General features: G+C 37.0%; 1 protein-coding gene across 1 annotated transcript in view; it reads left to right on the top strand.

The window, feature by feature from the left end:
- Positions 1-21,615, top strand: part of stt3b (STT3 oligosaccharyltransferase complex catalytic subunit B) — a 58,792-nt gene extending 37,177 nt beyond the window's left edge. The window contains exons 4-16 of the mRNA XM_056256932.1: positions 585-650; positions 3,125-3,224; positions 9,331-9,429; positions 9,617-9,763; positions 12,526-12,574; positions 15,114-15,268; positions 17,384-17,595; positions 18,286-18,473; positions 18,547-18,718; positions 18,870-19,043; positions 20,199-20,312; positions 20,466-20,672; positions 21,503-21,615. Of these exons, the coding sequence (XP_056112907.1) occupies positions 585-650; positions 3,125-3,224; positions 9,331-9,429; positions 9,617-9,763; positions 12,526-12,574; positions 15,114-15,268; positions 17,384-17,595; positions 18,286-18,473; positions 18,547-18,718; positions 18,870-19,043; positions 20,199-20,312; positions 20,466-20,672; positions 21,503-21,583 (1,764 nt within the window). The 3' untranslated portion in view covers positions 21,584-21,615. The remainder of the gene's footprint in view (positions 1-584; positions 651-3,124; positions 3,225-9,330; positions 9,430-9,616; positions 9,764-12,525; positions 12,575-15,113; positions 15,269-17,383; positions 17,596-18,285; positions 18,474-18,546; positions 18,719-18,869; positions 19,044-20,198; positions 20,313-20,465; positions 20,673-21,502) is intronic.
- Positions 21,616-24,295: the final 2,680 nt, after the last annotated feature.

The raw sequence follows: 24,295 nt of genomic DNA, 5'->3' as shown, positions 1-24,295 counted from the left end.
TCCTGATTGAATTCTTTTGACAGTTACATCGGTTCTCAAGTTAACAGCTCACTGGAAGAGAATATTATCAATGAATAACTTTAAATTTTAGCCTGTTCATAACAGAATTGTCATAGGACTTCAAAGGACTCTGAATATAGAGCATGAATCACAAGGACTACTTTTATAATGTGTTTATAATGGTTTAAGGTGCCCATTTAGAACTGTTCTAAAATGAATGAATATACATTTCAGAAACTCTAGCGCTGTCCCACAACAGTCGAAATGATGAATTAACCTTGATAGACATTCATCACTTTTTTTTTTAGCTGAACAACGAGACAGCTGGAACGGATGCAGTGGCAGCATACTTTGTCTCCTGTGGCGCGTTGATTTTTTTTTTTTTTGGCACCCATCCCTTCTCTCTGGAGCTTGTTGTCAGCTGAGACTGCAAGGACTTTGCTGTCAAGCTTGACTTAAACATTGAATTTCCTTGGTCGTTCTTATCTCTGAGTGTTCCTCATCTTGGCTTTGTTTGAGGAGATGATATCAGACCTTTTGTTTGGGATTAGCAGAATTAACCTAAGTGTGTCCTTTCCACACAGGTGAAATCGGTGAAAACTGGCTCGGTTTTTTGGGCCATCGGCTGCTGCCTCTCTTACTTTTACATGGTGAGTTTTCATTGGACTTTTTACCTTCAGTTGGTGTACTGCATTTCATTTCTGTGAATAACACTGGGTAACACCAAAGTAAAATACTCAGACAGTTTTTCCTGCCAATGCTTATAGGAAATTACACTACCGTTCAAAAATGTGGTGTCTAAGATTTTTTTTTTTTCTTATGCTCAACTGTATTTGTTGACATACAGTAAGAACAGTAATACTGTGAAATATTACAATTTAAATAACTGTTTTTATTTTAATGTTTTAAAATGTAATTTATTCCTGTGATGCAAAGCTGAATTTTCCGCAGCCATTTCCCCAGTCTTCAGCGTAACATGATCCTTCAGAAATCATTCTAATATGCTGATTTTGGTCTTCAACATGTATTATTATAATAAACATTCATTATTATTCATATTAATGTTGAAAACAGTTGTGCTGCATAATATTTGTTTCAGGATTCTTTGAGAACAGGATGACAAAGTATTAAGTTCTTTAAAAAAAGTCTTACTGACGACAAACCTATGAACGGTAGTTTATAGCGTGACAATTGTAGTCCAATTTGGTGATAAATGACAATTCTTTTTGCTGAATCAGTCAGAACGACTCAAATGAGTCGCACTTTCCACCGTTTTAGTTTAAGTGAATAAGTTAGGAATTAACATTTGATTCACTCATTGAACTGCAAGTCATTACTTGGTGTTATCAGGTGAATCATAAACTTTGTTTTATGTAAGGTTCATGAAACGTAAAACTGCGCAATTGCTATAAAATAATGTTGCGTAATATAATGTTAAAACAACTGTAATCGTTATCGTTAAGTGGAATCGTAATCTGAAACAGAATCATTAAATTATTATGATTCCCATCAGTAGTGTTGGGTGTTCTGGTCGCACATCTCCCTTGCTCTTTTTTTCAACCCATTAATGGGATGTGTAAAATAAATGAATAAACAAACACCACAATCCATCTTGCCACCCTGGTGGGGGCCATGCGCCAGTCGGTTATGAATATCAGCCATTTCTGAAACTTGAGATTCTTCCCCTGGAGGAAGGCAGCGCTCATTAATAATGGAAGCCTACAGCCCTGCCCAGCCCCCAATAATCTCTGGCTTTCCAAATGTGTTTATAAACATAAATGACACCAGTGCAATCTGAGCCATCTGCTCCATCAAGACCTTGGGGTCCAGCACAGTCCGACACGGCCTAGGGGCGCTACCGGGGGCATGAGTTGAGAGAGTCTCTCTTGAGCGGGACATTCTAAGTGACCTAGAAATGTGCAGAGGTTTCAAAGGCTGAGTGTGCTAATGGAGTTTTCTTGTAAATGTGATGTGTAATAGGGGTGAAAGTCAGCAGGGACCTGGACGATATGATATAACTTGGTCACGATACATTACGTTTCTTTACCTTTACTGTGTCGTTTTTGAAAACTGGTATATTGTAATCTTTTCCTCGCTTGTTTCTCTTTCATTGGCATTACACCGTGACTACATCAGATGAGAGCGGCACGACGTAACAAAAGACAATAGAAACCATTGTAATCAGTGAGTCCGTCTACTCTGGTTGCGGCGCCAAACGATAAATCCCAGAATGGGTTCTATTTCTGACATACTCCTGCTACTGACATGGATTTGCAATGGTTGCTTTGTCGTGCCAGTGTAGACGGCCTCAAGATGTTGCGATGTGACCGTGGTTGTGCCCGGTGTAGACATGGTTAGACTTTGGTGCTTTCGAGTATTTTCTAAACTTGTAATGATTTTGGTCGAAAAGGCGAACACTGGTGTTCACATTCAGTTTTTGTCTTTTGTCAAATGTCCTTTTTAATAGTTTTGTATTTTACTATTTTAATTTATATCAAATTTTATATTTTGTCAATGTCATTCATTAATTTTAGTCAGTTTTTCCTCTGACTCTAAACTCTTAACACTGTCTACACCGGACGCGACAAGACAGTAGAACCCATTATAATCGGTGATGCTGTCTACACTGGATGCAGCGCAACACGACAAATCCCTGACAGTAAACTGATGCCCCAACCTACTTTAAGCGCTCACACTACTTCTGACAAGAACAAATGGATTTGCAACAATCATTGTCTCATCCAGCGTTGACAGCCTCATGCTTTTGCTTTGCGACAACTGTTGTTAAATACAATGTAATATTTTTGTCAATGTCATTCATTCATTTTTCAGTCAGTCAGTTTTACTCTGAGTAAGAGTAAAGTATACTGAAATGACAATAAATTGTACACATTGTAAGACTAAACGTTTTTCTTATTATTCAAAATGTGAATTAAACTTCATATACTTATGAAGATTAATATACATAACATAAATACCCAATACACATCATTATTAGTATGTTGAAGTATTAGTTGCTTATCTAAAAATGTAAATGATTCTTAATGTGAAAACTGATACAATATCATGAGTTAAAATATTGCAATATTTGGAAGTGTGAAACACGACGTGTTTTGTATTGCAGGTGTCTGCATGGGGAGGATACGTCTTCATCATCAACCTGATTCCCCTCCATGTTTTCGTGCTGCTCCTTATGCAGCGCTTCAGCAGGAGACTGTACATCGGTGAGTCACCTGTGTTGTGTGTATGTTTGTGTGAGCGTCTCTGGTTCCTGTATGAAGTACACACTTCATCGCCCACACAATCACGCTGCGTAGTGCTTCTCCCGCACAATAATGAAGCGTGAACCAGCTTTTTCCCACTTGCTTTTTGATTTGGAAATGCTGAGACTCTTGCGCAGTCGTGGTTGCGAAGTGTTCGTCTATCTTCACATTGACAGCAGCATTTAAAGTTGACGTTTAATGACAATCTTTCCGCCCACTTTACTTTTTTTCCTTTTTTTTTTTTACAACCAATCATAAGCAGCGCTGTTCAGAGGGTACATGGATCTTCATGTTGCATAAAAAACCTTTGGCTCCACATCCGCAGTCTTAAATGACAAAACAACATGCTAACTGTGAATTAGGTCCTCTGCTAGCGTGAATAAGCTTGTCACTTCTGCAAAGTGAAAAAAAAGACACCAGTTCTTTTCCTTCAAGAGCAAAGAGTAATTTTTGGAGTCCTTCTTTGTCTTTGACAGATTATGCCATTTTTTTTAAGTGGATGAATAATTAAAGGTGCAATGTTTTTGTGAGGCTACTAAGCGAGCACTTTGATAAAAGAATGAGGCCTTGTGCCACTGGGCTAATTTTGTTTAAATCTTTATTAGCCTCTCACACTCTGCGCAGCTGCCCTGTGCGAAATGCACTACTGATGGATGCTGGGTATTAGCTCAGTTTGTCTCCGCTTTGGAAAGTTTTTGCACTTGCCGCAGGTCCCACTACATATTTGCCATGGCCCGACTCCACATGAGTATCACTGCTACCTCTCCTAATAGATCATACTGATTAGATTAAGTAGCACTGCTCTCGGTTTATGGGGCCAGTGCTTGAACAAAGAACAGCAGTCATGTTCAGAGATGGATGGAGAATGGTGTAAAACCAGTGGGATCTGGTTATTGCATTTCTGTTTCACCGTGTCTCCTCCTAGAGTGACGTTTTCTTTGCTAGCTAACAGTTTAAAGACTGTTTAATGTATATTTTGCCCTCAAAAATAGCTAGAACTATCTGGAAATCATGTCCAAACTGATTGGCTGGGTGATACTTGACTTTCTATGGTTTCCAAAGTTGGTGTTCCAGGTTAATAACATCAAATCAAGATATTCAGAGTTTTGTTTAAGGCTCTCAGTAATAAGCAAACTAAATTATCATTCAAAAGTTTGGGGTTGGTAAGATTATTTTAAATGTTTTTGAAAGAAGTCTCTTATGCTCACCAAGAAATCATTTATTTGATAAAACATACAATAAAAACAGTACAATTATGAAATTTTATTAGAATTTAAAAGGACAAGACAAATTTTAACATTATAAAATGAAATTTATTCCTGTGAAACAATGATACAGTTTTTGTAACATTATTAATGTCTGTACTGTAACTGTTTATCAAATTAATACATCCTTGCTTAAGCAGGCCTATGTATTTCTTAAAATAAATAAATAAATACTGACCTGAATTTTTTAACAGTAGTGTAGATATTGACAAGTAGGGCTGGGTACCGAGTTCGGTACTTTTTAGGTACCGACCGAATTGCCTCGATACTACCGAGTATCGAAACATGTCTTGTTTTTCGGTACCACATTTCGGTACCTAAGTGGTTAATCTCGTCAACGTCAGTGAAACAATAAGCATGCAGCATGATTGGCTGTGGCGGAAAAACACTAGTTTACGCGGCTGCCCAGAGACGCGGCTCGTCGCACGTGAGGCTGCAGTGTGTGTGCGTGTGTGTGTGTGTGTGTAAGCGTGCGTCCCAACCCAGATAGATAGAAAATATGTGGAAATGATCCAAAGTGTACCTATGTTATGTGCCAGACTCGATGCCAGATGCACGCGATGCAATATTTTCGACAAGATCATTGCTGCCAAGACCGGCAACACGGTAAATCTAGGCACTGAAGCGCACAAAACACACTTGAGAGTAATGGTGTTCACATCGAACGCGAATAGAGCGTCAAATACGCGTCTATCGCGTCTAGTTCGACGCTTGAATCTTCAGCTCGAGTTCAAATTTTTCAACTTGCGCGGAAGACGTTCGCGGCAAACGCGTCGTCCAATTCGCGTCATTCGCGACGCCCGGCGCGAATGATGCGTCTATTCGCGTCTTTGCATTGACTATGTATGTAATCTACTCGCACAAATAATTAAATTCGCGTTCGGTGTGAACACACCATTAGTAAACACTTGTTCATTAATAAACAATTAAAATATCTCCTTGCTATTGTTTCCACATCCATAATCATTAGGCTACTTTTGCCAGTGCTTTGCGGCAAGCTTCACGTGCAGGTATATATCCCGCCCCCCAGTAGCCTATATTTAATTTAATTCACATTTATTTGTATAGCATTTTTCACAATACATATCGTTTCAAAGCAGCTTTACAGAAAATGCATGTCTAAATTACAATTTAGAGTGATCTGTTATCAGAGGTGACCGTGTAATGCATTTCAATTAATTTTCATTCAGTTTCATCGTTAATTAATGCATTAAGTTAAAGCAGAAACAATGAGCTCATTGAAGTAAAGAATACATGTTGTTAAATGATTAGGAAACATAGAAAACTTTAGCATTGGTGCTTTTTTACATACTCAAAATATGAGTGTAAAAAAGTCAACAAACTGAAAAAAAAATTAGGTAATGTTATATTGTAAAACCTGGTTACATAAAATTGGTATCGAAAAAAGTATCGTTCAGGAACCGGTATCGAAGTCAAGGTATCGGTATCGGTATCGGTACCGAACATTTTGTTACGATACCCAGCCCTATTGACAAGTAGATCTGATGTACTTTTTTTTTTTTTTTTTTTTTTTTTTGAGGTAGTCATTACATCAAAATCTGAACTTTTTTTCAGGACTTTAGAGACCCATGACTTTAAGCTGATGCTATTGCACTGTTGTTTTACATCTTAGATAAACCTGCGTCAAATCATGGTTTTTGTTTTTACATGCTGTCTGACAGTCTCTTCCTGTTTAATTAGGTGTCTAATTTGGCCAGAATAAGTTGTGATGTGGACCAGATTTTAGTTAGATAATATGGCTCGGTGAGAATTTAGCCACTTTCCCACTGCAGGAAGTAATGCACATTTCAGAAACTTCAGAAGTAGTCCAACATGTCAGAATAGTTTTGAGTGTATTGACGTTATCCAAAGAGATTTTGAGTTGTCAATGTTCCCCGCTCTTTCGATTTGCATGTCACCTATCCATGTCTCATCTTAATAACACAAAACCAACAAAATATCTAAAAGAGTGTCTTCCACATTGTCCTTGGTGTTGCTACTATTGTGTCATGCACAGAAACGACACAAACTAGATTACGTCACCACAGGGTTCCCGTTATAGGTGCCGATGCAAGAGGGAAAAGTCTCTTCTGGTCTGTTGTTCCACTTCCAGGGAGTCCCTGTTGTAGGGAACCAGAACGTCCTGTTTAACTCTAGACCCTGAATATTTTGTCACTAGTTAAATCAACCCATTTAATCGCTGCTTTTCACCACCTCCTTTTCAGAGGTTTTTTCTTTTTATTTCTTTCACAAAACAGCCTGTCAGCTGTCCATGAATGAGGAAGTGTTTGTGTGTCTGGAGGGCTATGTGTGTATTGTCTCATTAGAGCATCCTATTTTGGAGTGAACATGTTCCAGTTTGGCCCTTAATTGATGCTTCTCAAAGACTGACAGCTCATAGTCACTTTGTCACAAGCGGCTTCGGTTTCCTCTACTGCGCAGCTGTATCGCCATCTCATGTACCCACATTCATACCTGGACCTCTCTTCTGACAGGCTGTCAACACCTGTCTCTCAGGTAGGGGTCCACTTCACGGAGCTGTCAGTCAAGTATCGCACAGGTGACAGACTGTTGCGGTTCCCATTCTTCTAAGAATGTCTGCTCTCCATCACTGGCGTGTCAGTGTTTTCTCACCGTTTTGTTTTTATCGTGCAGTATTTGTCACTTTGGATAATATGGGGACAGGTTGGAAACACAATGATAGCTGGTTTAGAAATGGAGGAATATATGTATATTGTGCACTAAAATAGCTTATTTCTTGATTTTGTGTCTGTTAAACTAAGTTCTAAGTGGCCTTTTCTTGGTAATGCAATGCAAGTAACCGCATTTTCAAGACTGTATTGATAAAACAGGCTGTTGCCCTGTGGTGATTTCAAAACGTTAGCATGTATTTTACTCTGTTTAATATGTGAGTTGTGATGTTAAATAAAGCATTAAAAACCCCAGAGTATTTCAGAATGTCAGCAGGAAACTTGCACTCATTCTCCTCTCGTATTTGAAGTTTCTACAACTGTACCACTCGTCCTTTGGCTGCATGCGATGAGGTATTTCTTGAGTCAAGAAAAAGTCGGAGTTTGCGATATATTTCTCCTACACTACCGCGAAACACTCGCTGTGGCTGGATGTGCTTAAATCTGCCGTATAAGAATGCTTTTGTCACATCACACATGCACACTTCAATAAGCCGACAGAATGCAGGTTAAGGTGTTTACATGGCGGGAGAAATCGGGGTATGTCGATCGATTTATTCTTAAGCTGTTTATGACCTAGATAGAGGAAAACTGTTTAAATCATTTAGATGACCACACGCTTTGTCTGCTTATAAAGCATTATTGGGTTAAGAACATGTAAACACACTCAATGTAAATCCAGGACCATCAGGAATTCATTAAATAGCTTCATGTCAGTTAGAAGTCATACGTTGCAAATTTTGGTGGTGCTTTAAAGAGACCTTTTTCATTTGTTTTCTTTGCAGAGACTCTTAGCAATTTGCAAATGGGGAAACACACAGGCAATTAATCATAAGGAACTAACAATATTAAGTGCCTTAATGCAGGATTTGGAGCGTTTGCATTAGGAGAGTGCAAAGTGAACCTTTTTTCTTTAAACATGGTTATGAATTAAGTATTACACTACTGTTCAAATGCTCGCCAAAGCTGCATATTTGATCAAAAATACAGTAAAACGGTAATATGGAAAATATTACTATTGTTTTTGTTTTTACATTTTAAAACAGTGAAATATAATTGTATTCCTGTGATCAAAGCTAGCTGTATTTTCAGCATCATTACTCCAGTCTTCAGTGCCTCGTGATCCTTCAGAAATTATTCTAATATGCTGATTTGCTGCTCGAGAAACGTTTCTTTATCAATGTTGAAACAAGTTGCTGCTTAATATTTTTGTGGAAATTTGTCTACCTTTTTTCATGATTAGTTTATAAATAAAAAGTTTGAAATTTTAATCTTTTGTAAATGTATTAATGTATTTTTTTTTCTGTCACTTTTGATCAATTTAATGCATCCTTGCTGAATAAAAGTGTTAATTTCTTTCCAAAAAATCTTACTGACTCTCTTGAAGTTTTGAATGGTAGTCTACATTATGCATCTAGCAGAAGTGACTTGCAGTCGAGGAACATAATCAATTGGTCTCAGGGATGAGGATAGTTTACCCAAAAAATGAAAATACTGTCATTTACTCTGCCTCATGTTGTACTAGACCTGCATGACTTGTGTATATATGTGGAACAGAAAAGAAGATATTTTGAAGAATTGAGCTGGTCGCTATTTTCTCTGCAGTTTTGGTAAATTAGGCATTTAAAAGAATGCAAAAGCACAATAAAAGCTGACTGATGCTCTAGATTCCATGTCTTCTAAAGCCATATAATTGCTTTATCTGAGGAACCGGCTAAGATTAAAGTCATAACTTTTTCAAGTCTTCAGAAAACTTGGAAATAAAGTTTTATAGACCAAATTCAAGTTACTTTTATGGTGCTTTTGTGTCGTGTTTTTTTTTTTTTTTTTTTTAAGCTTGACAGACTCACCATCAGTCACTGTTCGTTGTAATTGCATGGAAGACTGCGACTGGGACATTTTCTTCAGAATTACTCCTTTTGTGTTCCACTGAAAAGAGTAAGTCCTACGGGGTTGGAACGTAAGTCAATATTGACAGAATTTTCATTTTTAGGTGACCCATCCTTTTAAGTGCTCACATAAGAAAAGTCTTAAGTCTTTTTCTTTTCTTTTTTTTGAGACGCAATGACCATCTAGGGCTATTCTCACTTTCTTTGCTTCTTTTTATCTCAGCCTACAGCACCTTTTATATAGTGGGGTTGGTGCTGTCCATGCAGATCCCCTTCGTAGGGTTCCAGCCCATCAGGACGAGCGAGCACATGGCTGCAGCAGGTAAGACCGGTTTGCCTCCATTCTTCATTAACTGTTGCTCATTTACACTGATTTAAAAGCAGCACTCTCAACTCAAATCCATAAAGCCATGAGGGCAATCATTTACATCACATCCAATCAGCAGCAGTACTTCATGACCGTGTGTGAGAGTTAAGTAAATGGGCTAATGGATCATTTGCGTTTGCAGGTGTATTTGCTTTACTTCAGGCTTACGCCTTTCTGCAGTATCTGAAGGACAGACTGACCAGGCAGGAGTTCCAGACACTGTTCTTTCTGGGCGTTTCTATGGCTGCAGGGGTGGTTTTCCTTACTGTCATTTACCTGACTTACACAGGTGAGTGCAAAGGGACAACAGCTTAGGGCTGGGAAAAAAATCGATTTGATTTTAAAATCGAGTTGGTAGGTCAAATCGATTCATATTTAAAAAAAATCGATTTTTTAGATTGTTTTTCTCCCCCTCTTCAATATAGCGTACATACATTTTTGCATTCGCCAAATCTTCCTTCAGGGTTTCCGTAGCACGCTCCCTGCGGCGCAGTTCGGGTACGACAGTCAACACGATGAAACTCTCTCTAAGATGATTCAATGTTACTATTATTATACTTGATCTGTAGATAAAGGTCTATGGTTTCGCATAAAACAACTTTATATTGCTGGACTTTATTGCTGTAACTAAATCATGTTACTTTCTACCGGGTGTCGGTTAGATCACAACACTAGAGTAGAGTCAGAGCACTATAACTGTTCTTCACTCGCACAGTAATTGAAATTTAAAACTGTTAAAAGAAAAGGCTCAATAAACGATTGCATAGATAGATATTGTATAATACACTACGCATCAATATGTATTTCCTTTGTGCTTTGAACTTTTCAATGCGGACTCGACGCGCAGCGCGCTGTGACTCCGTGTTGCTTCAAGCGCATCATTCTGCTCTCGGGATGCGCATAAGCGCTTTGTGCCGCACTGTATTGGAGCCTTTCATATCATAATACTTTTGCGGAATGAGATTATTAATAGCCTTTCTTGTTCTGTCCTATCTTATCATATGTTGCTGCCTCATTAAATAGCTGTGCTAAACATTTAAAACATGTCTCAATTTTATAGTAGACTAGGCTATATAATAATTGATCTTTTTGATTTTTGTTATCTTGTTTTTCATGAATGTATTTTACAACAATACAAAGAGCAATGTGTAACATTTTACCAGATTTAGTGCTCTTATTTGTTCCCCACTAAATGTTTTTTTCACTAAATGTTCAGATTTTATACAATTATTGTGCACTTGTGACTAAATTTTACTGCTGAATTATCTACTAATCTAGTTTATAATAGCATTTTTGTCATAGATTATGATCATATATTTTTTGGATTTGTTGTTTTTCTTTATAATGAAGTTTTCTGTATTAAGTAGATTGTGTTTAACACACAAAAGAGTGATTATCAGTTCAACACAGAGTTATAGAAAATGTATAGAAAAAAATCGAATCGAATCGTAAATCGCAGATTTTTTTTTAGGGGAAAAAATCGCCCAGCTCTACTACAGCTGCATTTCATTTGAACAATTTAAAATCTCTGAATAAAAATTGAATTTTGAACTCATTTTCAAACTGAACTTTGGCCACAAATGTGACTTTTTTTCTTTTTTTTTCTGCCAAAAATGTTGACTTAAAATAGGTCTTTGCTTGGATATCAGTTAGGGGAGAGTGGGGTAAACTGTGCATCCTTTTGGGCAAGGAGAAGTGAGAGGTAAAAATTAATATTCTAATATCAGATGATAGCAAACATCCTGAAATAGAAGAAATCATCTATTACATACAAACATGGAGAAAAAAAGATAGCCTTACCCACTCAACCTTTTTGAATGGTCTTTTAAAAATTTGTAATTCGGGAATGTGAACCATTTATACTATCGTTTGGGGTCGTTAAGATTTTTAATAATCTTAGTTGTATGAGTCGCAAGATTATTCTCACCAAAGCTGCATTTATTTGATGATAAATACAGGAAAAAAGTAATATTAGGAAATATATTAAAATAGAAAAGTTATAACAAAAAAAGTTATGTTAAAATGTTTTTTTTTTTCTATGATCAGCCATTACTCCAGTGTCACATGATCATTCAGAAGTCTCTTATATGCTGCTTTGTTGCTCAAAGAATATTTCTTATTATTATCAATGTAAAAAAAAAAAAAGCTGTATTATCAATTTTGTAAACTGATTATGGTGAGGCCTATATAAATATTTGGTTACATGTTAAAAATGATGCCTGTTTTGATTTGATGGGTCTGGCACAGATTTATCCACTGACATATCTTACCCCACTCTCTATTGAAAGGTCATAACTGTCATAGGAAGATTTTTTTTTTTTTATGCCCCACTATTTTGCAAGATTGTCAGTAAATAGATTGCACCATAATAAATTGTCGCCCTGCGTGACTGATTTGCAGTATAAAAAGCTGGGTTTTTTTCCAGTGTAATATTAAAAAAGGTCCAGTGCTGTTTACTTGTCAGTTAGAGGACACAATGCTGATGGACTATGAAACACTTTTTTTTCCCCTCCTTCAACATATCACCCTTGATGGCATTGAGATGGCAAACTCTTTTATATTTCACCCTTGTCTAAATCATCCAAACCAAACAACTTTCAGTGAGGGAAGAAAAAAGAAAAACATCCACGTCATCGCATCCAATTCTCTGCCTTCTCACCTGAATACAGCGTGACTTCATGACCTCAGCCTCTTAACACCACACCTCTGCCGGCATATATGAAGTCAGGGTGATTTGCTTGTATTCCCGTCGTACCCGAGGCTTTCATTAATCTTTCTGCTGCAGGGTCTCGTCTGCAGAAGGCCTCTGAGATCTCATTAAACACTTCCCTCCGCTCGCCACACTGCTTTTCAAACTGAGCGCAGTCTCGCGGTGCAGATTAATTGAAAATGTTGCTGGCTATATGTGTGGTATTAAGGTTCACTGGACGTAGTCCAAGCTCATCAGCGCCTCAGAAGCTGCTTGAAAGTGCTCTTGAGTCAGTAATGGTCGGGTGGTTTGCGTGTGCCTGTTATCGTTTAATCACTCTGTTGTGTTCTTGTGCTTTTCAGGGTACATTGCTCCTTGGAGTGGGCGTTTTTACTCTCTCTGGGACACAGGGTAAGAATGCTGAATAGTTTACACAAACTATTTCTGAACACTTTTTTTTTTTTTTTTTGCTGCTCGGTCGTACAAGTGAGTTGCTAATAGCTCGTTAGCACACCCTGTTAAATGGCTTAACAACAAAAGAGCTGATTTTGTCACAGGCTCAAGTAGCGTGATTTATATCTGCATTCAGTTGATATTCATTCACACCACCAATGAAACCCCGCTGCTAGTGCACAAGCATGTGGCAAATTTTATGCCGTTATGACAAATTGAAATTGTTATTGTAATAACATTTTTGGGAGGGATTAATAGAATTTAGTTTAATCTCACAAAAGAGCCCCTGTGGTGAAAATCAAGTTTTTAATGTTTATATGTCTATGTGGCGTTTCAAATATGCTTAAAGACAAACACCATTGCTGAGTATTTTCTCCTTAAAACTGCAGTGAACCAAAAACACAGTTTGAAATCTGCCTTGTTCTCTTCTACATACAAATATGTTGTTTAAATGTCATTTTGGTGGTCAAAGATGAGTTTTAAGGGATACAATTATTGACTACAGGGGGACTTTAAGAAATGTCTCGGTCATATTTCACCCCAGAATCATAAAATAAATCACAATTTTTGATTAGTAGTTTGGTTGAATCTCATTGTTTATTTTATTAAAACATAAAAAAAAAAAAAAAAAAAATTAGGTTTGGTCTGCTACAATGTATTGCTTTATAATGTGAGGTTAACTTAATATACAAGTTTAATATATGCAACATAAACATGTCTGGGTCACATTTCTTTACAATTTTTTTTTTTTTTAAGGTGTTCATGACCATAATGTCTCTGTTTTTCTTTTCTTATTTTTTCCAATAATATTCATTACTGTAATATCGTGTTCTTTATTACTAAATGGGAATGTAATTTAGCATAAATAATTGTACAACAGCCACATGTATAAATAGTCATTTTAAAAAGTTCAAATTATATACTTTTTTAGATTACAGTACAGTTTGATTGATGTATTTGTATTCTAGAAATTAGATTTTGGAGGGGAAATCTGCTCAACTGTCCAGAAAATTGTCACAATGCAAAAAAATCGTATCAGTCATAAAACAAGGCTTGATATAAACAAAATCATGTTGATTTTGAAGCGAAATGAAATTGGACCCAAACAATTCCTCAGCAGATTTCATGAGACTCGCACATTTCCATTTAAAAACTAAAGAAGGTAAAATCCTGAACTGTTCTTTAAGTAATTTGTTGCTGTTTTAGATATGTTATATCTGTAGATCAAGACCTAAACAGTCACCTAAATGGTCAGTCACATTTGCTCTCTTAGCTGCATGAAAAACTACTTATTTTAAAACTAATATATATATATATATACACACAGGAAGCTGACAAAGCTAGAACATTCCCATCCCATTGCAATCAAGCTGTCACTGCAAGTGTTTGAGCTGTGCAGTTCAGCGCGAGTTCTCATGAAGCGTTCTAGTTTTGTCACATCACTCACTTGCAGTGTATTTTGGGTGTTACAACAAGTATGGTGAAAGTTGCTGCTGTGACATAAAACTTTCCAGGACTTTAATTTGTGTATCGCCACAAACAGAAGTGAAACAGATCAAACAGCTGTGGACCTTGAAACACGCTCAATAGGACAGGTTGTCGTTCCTGATAGGCCTGTATAGTAATCTTGATTATTTATTCAATTATTTTGGGAGCCCTGCCGGTATGGCAATGTTTGTACCTTTTTACTTTGCAGCCGCAAAACCGTTTGCTTTTTGCCGGCTGCTTTTTGTTCTTTGCCGTCAGTGAAACGTCGCCCATCATAAATTCATAAATGTGTAACTCCCTTAATGCAGCAGCTCTGCAGGGAGACCCACAGTCCTGTCGAGCTCTCGCTGTGCGCAGTCAGCCATCTGCGTTTCAGTCAGCACCTATTCGGAAGGTCAGGTCGCCAGATAATGATCACTAGAACACTGATAGTCACCAAAATTGAGCGCAGTAATGCAGCAAAATTGAGAGGAAGAACAGCAGCGCAACTCCACAACAAGCAGACCTGTTTTAGCACAAACTGGGAGGTTTTCGCTTGCCCAAAAGTATTGACATTGTTTCACTTACTAGGTTTTGTTTCATTTCTTTTTATAATGCAAACTTTAGTCCTTAGAGCGTGACACTTTTTTTTGTTTGCGTTTGAAGTTGCTTTTTGCGGATCTAAAGTTGGCTTTATTCTTCAAAGAGCTGTTTTGATATGGATTTTGTGGACGCTTTGCTCTCGAAACCGACACAACCCAATGGAGCTCCTTTCGGAAACATTTCTGAGATGGGTTTTTAAGGCAATATGAAATTAAAATTGAATTTATGATGTGTGACTGTCTTTGTAATCTTTCATTTTTGTTCTTCCTCTAAAACGACGTGTCTTTTTGTCTGACGTCACCTGGGTTGTGCCAGCTTAGTTCATGTTAACCAAGAGCCAAACAGATGTTTTGGTGTTAATGTGAGTTTCATTTGCAACTTTTTTACATAGCAAGTTAACAAAGCCCTCCCTGCTTGTTATCCTCAGATATGCAAAGATCCACATCCCCATCATCGCATCGGTGTCAGAGCACCAGCCCACCACCTGGGTCTCCTTCTTCTTTGACCTGCACATCCTGGTCTGCACCTTCCCAGCAGGCCTCTGGTTCTGCATCAAGAACATCAATGATGAGCGAGTCTTTGGTGAGCATGTGTAATGTCATTGCATTCACCAGACGACGTGCCTGTATTCGGTTCCATTCATGTTGATTTGTATAGCGCTTTTCACATTGTTTCAAAGCAGCTTTACAGAAAATGCATGTCTGTTACCTTCTCAACTCAGACATCTTGGCTTTCTTGTTGCTTTTTTTATTTATCAGTATTTCTTGATAGATTGACTGTTGACTTAACAATTATTTATTTATGTGATACATATTTAATTTATTTAACACGAATTAAAACCTGCTAAGGGGTAATTAAATATAACAAATCATGTAAAAAAAATAAAATAATAAATGGAAAATGAAAAACCTGTCAAGTTCATAATATATATTACATTAGCAAACGAGTCAAATTGGACGATTACCAGGGACTCATCTCAACATGAAAAAAAAAAAAAAAAAAAAAAAAAAAATGGAAAGTGAAAAACCTGTCAAGTTCATAATATATATATATATATATATATTACATCAGCAAATGAGTCAAATTGGACCATTACAGGGACTCATCTCAGCTCACTCATTTAACAGTCCATCTATTGCCAAAATTATGAACAAATGATCAGTCAAAATATTGAACGTATTCAAATCAGAAATGGCAGAATCAGAATGTGTAGTTTGCTCATAAAAATATCCGTCAAAACCAGCATGTTGAACAATGTTCACTTACCCGGTGAATTTTTTTCTATTGAATTGCCGTTTATTCTCTTTAACATGCAGTGTGAAGTATTTCACTCAGTTCCCTGATCATTCCGATTCAATTTCTGCTAGTGAAGAACAAATTTATTTCCTCACTTGCGTTATGTATTAGGTACGGTATCGTCTCTGACAGAAAGCATGTTGGAGCCGCTCAGGCCGCCATTTTTTTTTTACCCTCTTCTCGGGAAGCGATGACAGTCAAAACATCCAGTAGTGTGTTCACTTCCTGAACCTCTGCTTTTTGTAAATACTACCTTGTATTGTGCATGTTATTTTTTTGACAGACATCTATGTCGTGATATTAAAATGATGTGGTTTTGAAAACATGTATTGTAAGGTAATAATTATTTCTTAGCCCGCAAGTATTCAGTGATTGATGCCCCCATGAGTGTATTATGTCTGTTTTAAGTTCTAATTTTCCAACCGACAGCCAGTCTAAGTTTTTGACGGACATGCTAACGTGCATAAGGTGTAAACTGTTTGATTTTTAGGTAATTATTTGATTGACTTTTGAAAAATTAAGTTCCGTTTTTACCAGGAAAGGAGTGGTTTTGATGCACAGTTGTTTTTATTCTCAATGCGGATCCTATTGTAAATAATACTGAAAAATCGCTTTTTAAAACTGTTCCATTATTACCCTTTAGCATATTTTGACCCACATATATAATTATGAAATGTATATTTATTTAATAACTATTTAATTTATTTACATATATTAGTTAACAAAATATCAATCCACACAAGCATTTTACAAATATATTATTATTGTTATTCTAAAACTTTTTGAGGACTCTGTCATTCGGTTGATGTCTTTGACTTTTTTTTTTTAAATACAATATTTCTCCCACTAACCTTGGAATCATTTTAAGCCTTCATTTATAAAAGTCTTCATAAAATAATGATCTATAGAATTAAAAATATATGAAATGTTATCAGGGTAAATTCCACTGTCTTTTCTGTAAAAAAGAAAACCTAAATTTTGAGTCTCCAGAAGTGCGACTAAACATTCTCGAGCTTATATCTCTCAGCAGGCTGTTTATTCTGAACAATATTACAATGTGGTGATTGTATCCAGTTTGTACTTGAGAACACTCACTGCTATTTTGATGTTTGCTATGAGCATCTCAATTTGTGGAGGCGCTTGGGAACAGAATGCATTGAATTAGTCTCAGTCCCCAGAAGAGTTTGTTATTTTTCAACGGCTGTCATGGAGTTACTGAAGTCTTTCAGTAGAATAAACAAGGGAACTTGAACAGACGACATGTTGCTACATGTTTAAAGGCCCACTTCCGTGTTTTTCGATTTCTCTCTGGAGTTATCCAGTACAGAACTATAAACATTACACTGCAGTGCTACATTGTCTTCTGGAATCATAACTGCTGTTTTCTCCATCGCCCCCTAGTGGCTCTATATGCCATCAGCGCAGTGTACTTTGCTGGTGTGATGGTGCGTCTGATGCTGACACTCACCCCAGTGGTGTGCATGCTGTCAGCCATCGCCTTCTCCAGTGTGTTTGAGCACTACCTGGGCGATGATATGAAGCGCGAGAACCCACCGGCTGAAGACAGCAGTGATGAGGACGACAAGAGGAATCAGGGGAACCTCTATGATAAGGTGAGTGAAGGGTCAAAGGTCAGGCCAAGGACCCCTTGGTGGATAAAATGTCGCAGTTTTAAGCCTGCCTTACAAAACCGTGCATGGTACCAAATTAATGAATTTAAATAATATATATAAAATGATGATAATTATTATTGTCATTGTTCATGCATTTAAATATTTATAAAAAATGATCATTGTCCTTGTTATGATTATTATTATACTATAATAAAGCATCATTATATATTTAATATAAACCTTTTAAATAAAATCAAAATGATGATTATTATTATTATAGCTATGATTACATTTACATTTAATCATTTAGCAGACGCGTTTGTCCAAAGCGAAATACAAAGGAGAATAAAAGAACAACAATGTTTATTGCAATGTTTATGTGATTATTCTTATGCCAATTAGTTTAATAACTTTATAATATTTATGATGTATAATATTGCAGTATTTTATGTAACTATTTAATAACTAATATTTTAAATTGAATAACTATTATTAATATTATTATTATTATAACAACTCTAATGACTTTTTGACAATAGTTTGAGATCAAACACCAGACCCCTGTTGAAGACACTGTTGGTTTATAGGAAATGCTTTGTTGTTACTGAGAACAGAATGGTGATTGGTGGGTAGCTTGTTTGTTAGCTCATCTGTATTTTGTCTGATCGGTGTGTCCATGTGCATTTGCAGGCCGGCAAAGTCCGAAAGCACGTGTCGGAGCAGGACCGGCCAGAAGAGGGTTTGGGCCCCAACATCAAAAGCATTGTTACCATGTTAATGCTGATGCTCTTGATGATGTTTGCGGTGCACTGCACGTGGGTCACCAGCAACGCCTACTCCAGTCCCAGTGTAGTGCTGGCATCATACAACCATGACGGGTAAGGGCACCTTCATGTGGCCTATTTCTCGTTTAAAAGGAATATTGGAGTTATCGATTTTTCCTCATTCCAGATCACGCAACATTCTGGACGATTTCCGTGAAGCGTATTACTGGCTCAGGCAGAATACAGATGAACACGCTCGAGTCATGTCCTGGTGGGACTACGGATATCAGATAGCCGGCATGGCCAACCGCACCACGCTGGTGGACAACAACACGTGGAATAACAGCCACATAGCACTGGTGAGGACAGACATTACAATGGGGGTTTAAGGTTAAGGTTAAATGTAGAAGAAGAAATGAACTGCTTTTGACATGGTATCAGTGCTTGGTCTCAGTAGCGCCATCTTGAGGACACTGAAATATCGCCATCTATATTCTGTTCCTTCTGCAGGTCGGTAAAGCCATGTCCTCCAATGAGAGTGCAGCCTATGAGATAATGAAGTCCTTGGATGTGGATTACGTTCTGATCATCTTTGGGGGAGTGATTGGATACTCAGGCGACGACATTAACAAGTTCCTGTGGATGGTGCGCATCGCTGAGGGGGAGCATCCTAAAGATATCCGGGTCAGTGTCAATGTCAATCCATGTCCAGTGTGCTATATTTTTGTAATCATTATAGATTAGGGATGGGCAATTATAATTTTCATTTATATACATATATATTTAACAACAATTTATAATTTTCTTTTGGTATAAATGTTTTCTTTTTTCTGAGAATAGTGTATTTGTAAAGGTAAGGGGATTAGTTGTTTTATTGCATTATTGAATTTGTAATAAAGGAAAAGATTAGAGATGGGCAGGGATTTGTCAGCTAGTTCAAGTTTTTTATTTAATATCTACAATTTTTTTTAGCAATTATTTTATTAGATGTCTGGTGTGCTATATCTAGTCATAGATTAGGGAAGGGCAATTATAATGTTCTTTTAATTTTTTTATTTTTTTATTAAAAATGTATAATTTTCTTTTAGTATATTGTTTTTGTTTTTACTTTATTTATTTCCCTTTATTGCTCAGAATAGTGTTTCTGTAAAGGTAAGGGAACTAATTGTATTGTATCATGCAAAAGTTTTTTTTTTTTTAGTCTAAGGGTCTGTTCACATGACATCGTTTTCAACTAAGGGCCGGAAAACTGTTCATTCTTTTTGCCTGTACATTTACATGACAAGTGCACGTTTTTGAAAACGAGACCATTATCGCCTCCGTGTTAACTGAAAAAATGTGAATTTGTGAAAATGCATGTTACTTGTTCAGTCCATGGGTGACATCACCAACTACTGGCCTGGTAGCATAATGCAGCATTTTGAATCGTTTTCGTGTATCCGTGTGAACGTTGACGACGTTGTCATCTGTATGTGAAAAACTTTGGTTTGGCATTGAAAACAAAAACCAGTGTTTTTGTAGCAGTGCTGTAGAGCGAATGAGCTTCTCTGACAGGGTTTGATCATGCTGATGGTGTGCTGTGCTTTAGCATGCTGTTAGACTGTCACGTTAACTCTCTCTGAGATGCTGCGTCTCTAAATGAGTCCTCTTTAAAAACGCTCCGCCGCTACAGCAATTAATAAAGCTTTATGTAACATTCACTGTCTTTTACAATACATTTCAAGACAGTTACGTTGATGGGCTTTCAGGTCGCCCACAGTGAGAAATGTATATTATACATAATTCACATGTTTCTGATATTTGCTGTTTTTTTTGAGGTGTCTTTTTGTTCTTTTGTAGGAAAGTGATTACTTCACACCGCAGGGAGAGTTTAGAGTGGATAAGGCCGGCTCTCCCACCCTGCTCAACTGCCTGATGTACAAGATGTCTTACTACCGCTTTGGGGAAATGCAAGTGAGTAGTGCTTCCTTTTAATTCAGGTGGTCTATACATTAATTGTGTTGTAACAACAATGGCTGATCCTTTAGCTATCACCATTGTGCCCTTTTGATAGTGTAGTAATGTGTGTATATAGATCAAAACTAACAGCAAACGCCTCTCCCACAGCTGGACTTCCGCACACCCCCTGGATTTGACCGGACACGGAACGCAGAGATCGGCAACAAGGACATCCGTCTGAAACACTTGGAGGAGGCGTTTACCTCTGAGCACTGGCTGGTGCGCATCTACAGGGTGAAGAAGCAAGAGAACCGACAGGCTCTGGACCACAAGCTCCGCAACATCGCAGCCAAGCAGAAGTACACCTCAAAAAAGGTTCTTCCCTCTAGATTCCATTAGAACAGCAGCATTATTTAATGATGTGAGACTGTGTAACTTGAGAGTTTTTAATACTTAATAGAATTAAAGCTAAATAGGGGCATTTGTAGTCATTTTCAGGAATGTTCTTAATTGATTGACTTAAATGATTAATTGATCATTTATTTAGCACAAAGTGCCTGTTAAAGGGATGGTTCTCCCAAAAATGTCTGTTATTTATTCACCATCCAGTTGTTCCAAACCCTGAATGAATTTTTTTCTTACAAATTAAGTTATTTTCAAGAATATGGGTAACCAAACAGTTGATAGACCCCATTGACTTCCATAGTATTTTTTTCCCCATACCATGGAAGTCAGTGGTGTCCATCAACTGTTTGGTTTGGTTTTTGTGTGTAAAATGGAGGTTGTGATTTTCCTATGATTCTGAAGAAAAAAAGAATTCACAACTAAACAAAATAACATGCAAATTAGAGGTTCTGACAACATTTGGTTCATTTAAAAATATATTAATTTAAAAAAAAAAAAAAAAATTGAATGCGAGTCAATTTCGATTGTTTTTGTTATTGGATGAATCAGCGTTTGTGAATAAATCTTTAAAATGAATGATTCAACGACAAACTTTTTGAAACACTCATTTGTCGCCACCTCCTGGCATAATGACAGAATTGATCTTTTTTGGGGGGTGAACTATCCCTTTAAGGTCCACCATGTAGCCTTTTAAATAAATGTAATTAATCAAATTAATTGTTATAATAATAGTTTTGAAATAACCGATCATAACAGGCAATTGCATATGTAATTAACTTGTTTCTTTTCATGGTTCACAGACAGCCAAAAGGAAGAGGGGATACATCAAAAACAAGTTGGCTCTGAAAAAAGGCAAGAAACTGAACAAGAAGTCTGTTTAGCTATTGAATGAAAACGTTGAGAATGGAAAAAGAGGAAAACAAAAGACAAGGACAAGTGCAACTAGTAAGTAATCCACCAATCAAAAAGAAGAACAAACATGTTGTCTGGCGCCGCCCACCTGAGAACGTTTGATTGGAGGCTGTTGGTCCTGCGATTGCCATGATGATGCGGAGGTTCCATGAGCGTTTGGAGGATGGGGATCTGCACCGCAGTTTTAATCTGACAACTCTGGACTTAATTTGGTCTTATGTTCTTTTTTTTGTTGTTTTTTTTGCTTTTTATTTTGTACTTGAATATGCCGGTGAAGCGAGAGCGCTGCCCGTGTCTCAAACAGCAGGCACTATTTTTGTGGTACAGTTTGATATAATACAACCGAATGCTAAAACAACCAACAAATATGAATTCATTAAGCTCAGTGAACCTTGGAGCACCAAAGAGATTTTTTTTTTTGTCTTGTTAGAGCCTGTGATAAATTGTTACCTTTTGATTATAAAAACCATTAAAAAATCAAATCTGAGGAATATGGAGCCGTCTGCAGTGCGACAGCCACTAAAATGCTCTCTTGGTTTTAACTGTTATCTGACAAACCCGGTTTCTATGTGACAATGCAGTGGGGTCTTTGTGGCTCTGAATTTGAGGGGGGTTTTTTTCTCTTTTTCTTTTTTTTTTAAGGCAAACACTGCAAAGGACTCGATTATTAGTAAATGTTTAACTGTTGTGGTGATTTTTGAATATAATTTTGTTTGTTACATAATTTTGAATGTTTTTGGTTTGTTTTTCTATTTGGTTGTAAGATTTTATGCAATAATTCTAAATTCAAATGAAGAAGAATCCGCTTTTATTTCCTTTATTGCTCATGTGTTTTGTCCAGAGGGGGCGCTGTGGCTTGGCATCTCCTGCACACACATTTGTGAAGATCAGATGTTTTTTCTTGGGCCAATTAGAAATCAAAATTTTTCTCCCTCTTCCTAAACAACTGTCTGCCAGGACAAAGAGTGAATTGAATTAGTTGTAGGTTTATTAAAATGCTGCATTACTAGCCTGAATGCACTTTGTCTTAGTTCACCTTAATGTGGATCCACTACTGAGTAGCATGCAGGTGGAGAGTGCGTCTTTTTAGTGTGAATATTCCAATTTTTTTTTTTTTTTTTTTTTCTTCGTTGAAAGGGTGCTTCCTACAACATCCAATGGGTTTTCTTTGATTTCTGGGCTGCCATTTAAACTTTTCCCCTCTTCGTTTTCTGCCTTTCTGGTTTTCAACCCTACGTGTATTGCTTTTGCTTCATCTGTTTTTTGTAAGATAATTAGAAGGAAAATTGTTTTTTTCCCCTCTTCTCCACAACATATCCATATTATTCTTCTCAGAGGGCTCTGAATCTTAGGAGAAGGTATTTATTAATAAGAATGAATTTGAAGTTGAGAAGAGGAAGCTTTTCATCCTGAAATGCAAAAACTGTATTTGTTTTCTTTTTCAAGTGAAAATTTATTCCATAAATTGTAAAATAAAGTTAAAAAAAATAATAATTAAAAAGAGCGAGAGAAAGGCAAAGATGCTGTTTGTGAGAATGAGTTTATGCCATTTGTGATTAAAAGAATTAATGAAAGAATCTGCCTTATCCATGTCTGCTTTCAAGAAATGTTTTCCATTTTGTTTGTAGTCTAAATACTATTTCTGTTAAAAGTAAAAAAAAATGCTCCTATTGTATTTTTTTAAAAGTTAATATTTATATTATACCTTAATATTGTTTTGCTGTTCTCCTACAATAGGTTTACATGTATCCAAGGTAAACAACACTTTCATAATATACACTGCAGCATCACCTCTTTTCTCAGTGTCTGAAATGGTTCAGAAAGGATCCAGTCTCTCTAAACCCCTCCTTTCCAAGAGCTTCCTCTGCTCTGATTGGTCAGACGGCCCAGTCTGTTGTGATTGGTCTACCGCTTACAGTGCGAGTCATAAACCAAACCCTACATTACCATATCTGAATTTCAGCTACCTCAGCACTTGTATACATAATGGCTTCATCTGAAATCACATACTCTCTTGAATAGGTACTTATCTTGAACAGTTACTTAACGACCAATAAATAAAGTATGTTCTATTATGAATGTAATCTGGAAGTACTATGCTGTCATTATGTGACCTACCAGGGTCAGTTGTGTCGCTTCCCTGCTATTCTTCTCCTGTGGCCTCAAGGGATTGTAAAGTGTCCATCCTACGCACACTTCAGAATCTTGCTGGTAGTAGTAGGTCAACTGGGTGCTTTTTGCCTACTCTTTTATGAGTACTGTGAATTTAGACAGTGTCACATACTGTTTTTCACCTACTATGTAGTAGGGAAGTATGCAATTTTGGCAGGGATAGTGCATTACTTTCACAGCTCAGAAAAGAGTGTCTTCTCAACATGTCGGCAATGTGAACCAAACTCTCAGGGCTCAGTAACAACTACCGTGTTTGTTTGAGGGTCAAAGTAGATGATGTCATTAGGTGATGACCATAGGCTGCCATTATGCAAATTTGTTCAAAGCCTAGTGGGTTTGTGCAGGAAGACTGGAATTACTGACGACTCATTTTAGGCAGTTCAGAATCGTTCTTTTCTTTTGGGAGACAATAACTCCATTGTCTTGCACTTTAATCTTTGAAACTTTGTAGACCGTTTACATTCACAAATATCTAGATATCACACCACTTGAAAGGTAATATCCGGAAA

The sequence above is a fragment of the Rhinichthys klamathensis genome, unplaced genomic scaffold, assembly GCF_029890125.1.
Source record: "Rhinichthys klamathensis goyatoka isolate OS25496 unplaced genomic scaffold, OSU_Roscu_1.1 h1tg000006l_1, whole genome shotgun sequence".
Lineage (NCBI taxonomy): Eukaryota > Metazoa > Chordata > Actinopteri > Cypriniformes > Leuciscidae > Rhinichthys > Rhinichthys klamathensis.
The sequence above is the reverse complement of the archived record's forward strand: the minus strand, read 5'-3'. Positions and strand labels throughout refer to the sequence as shown.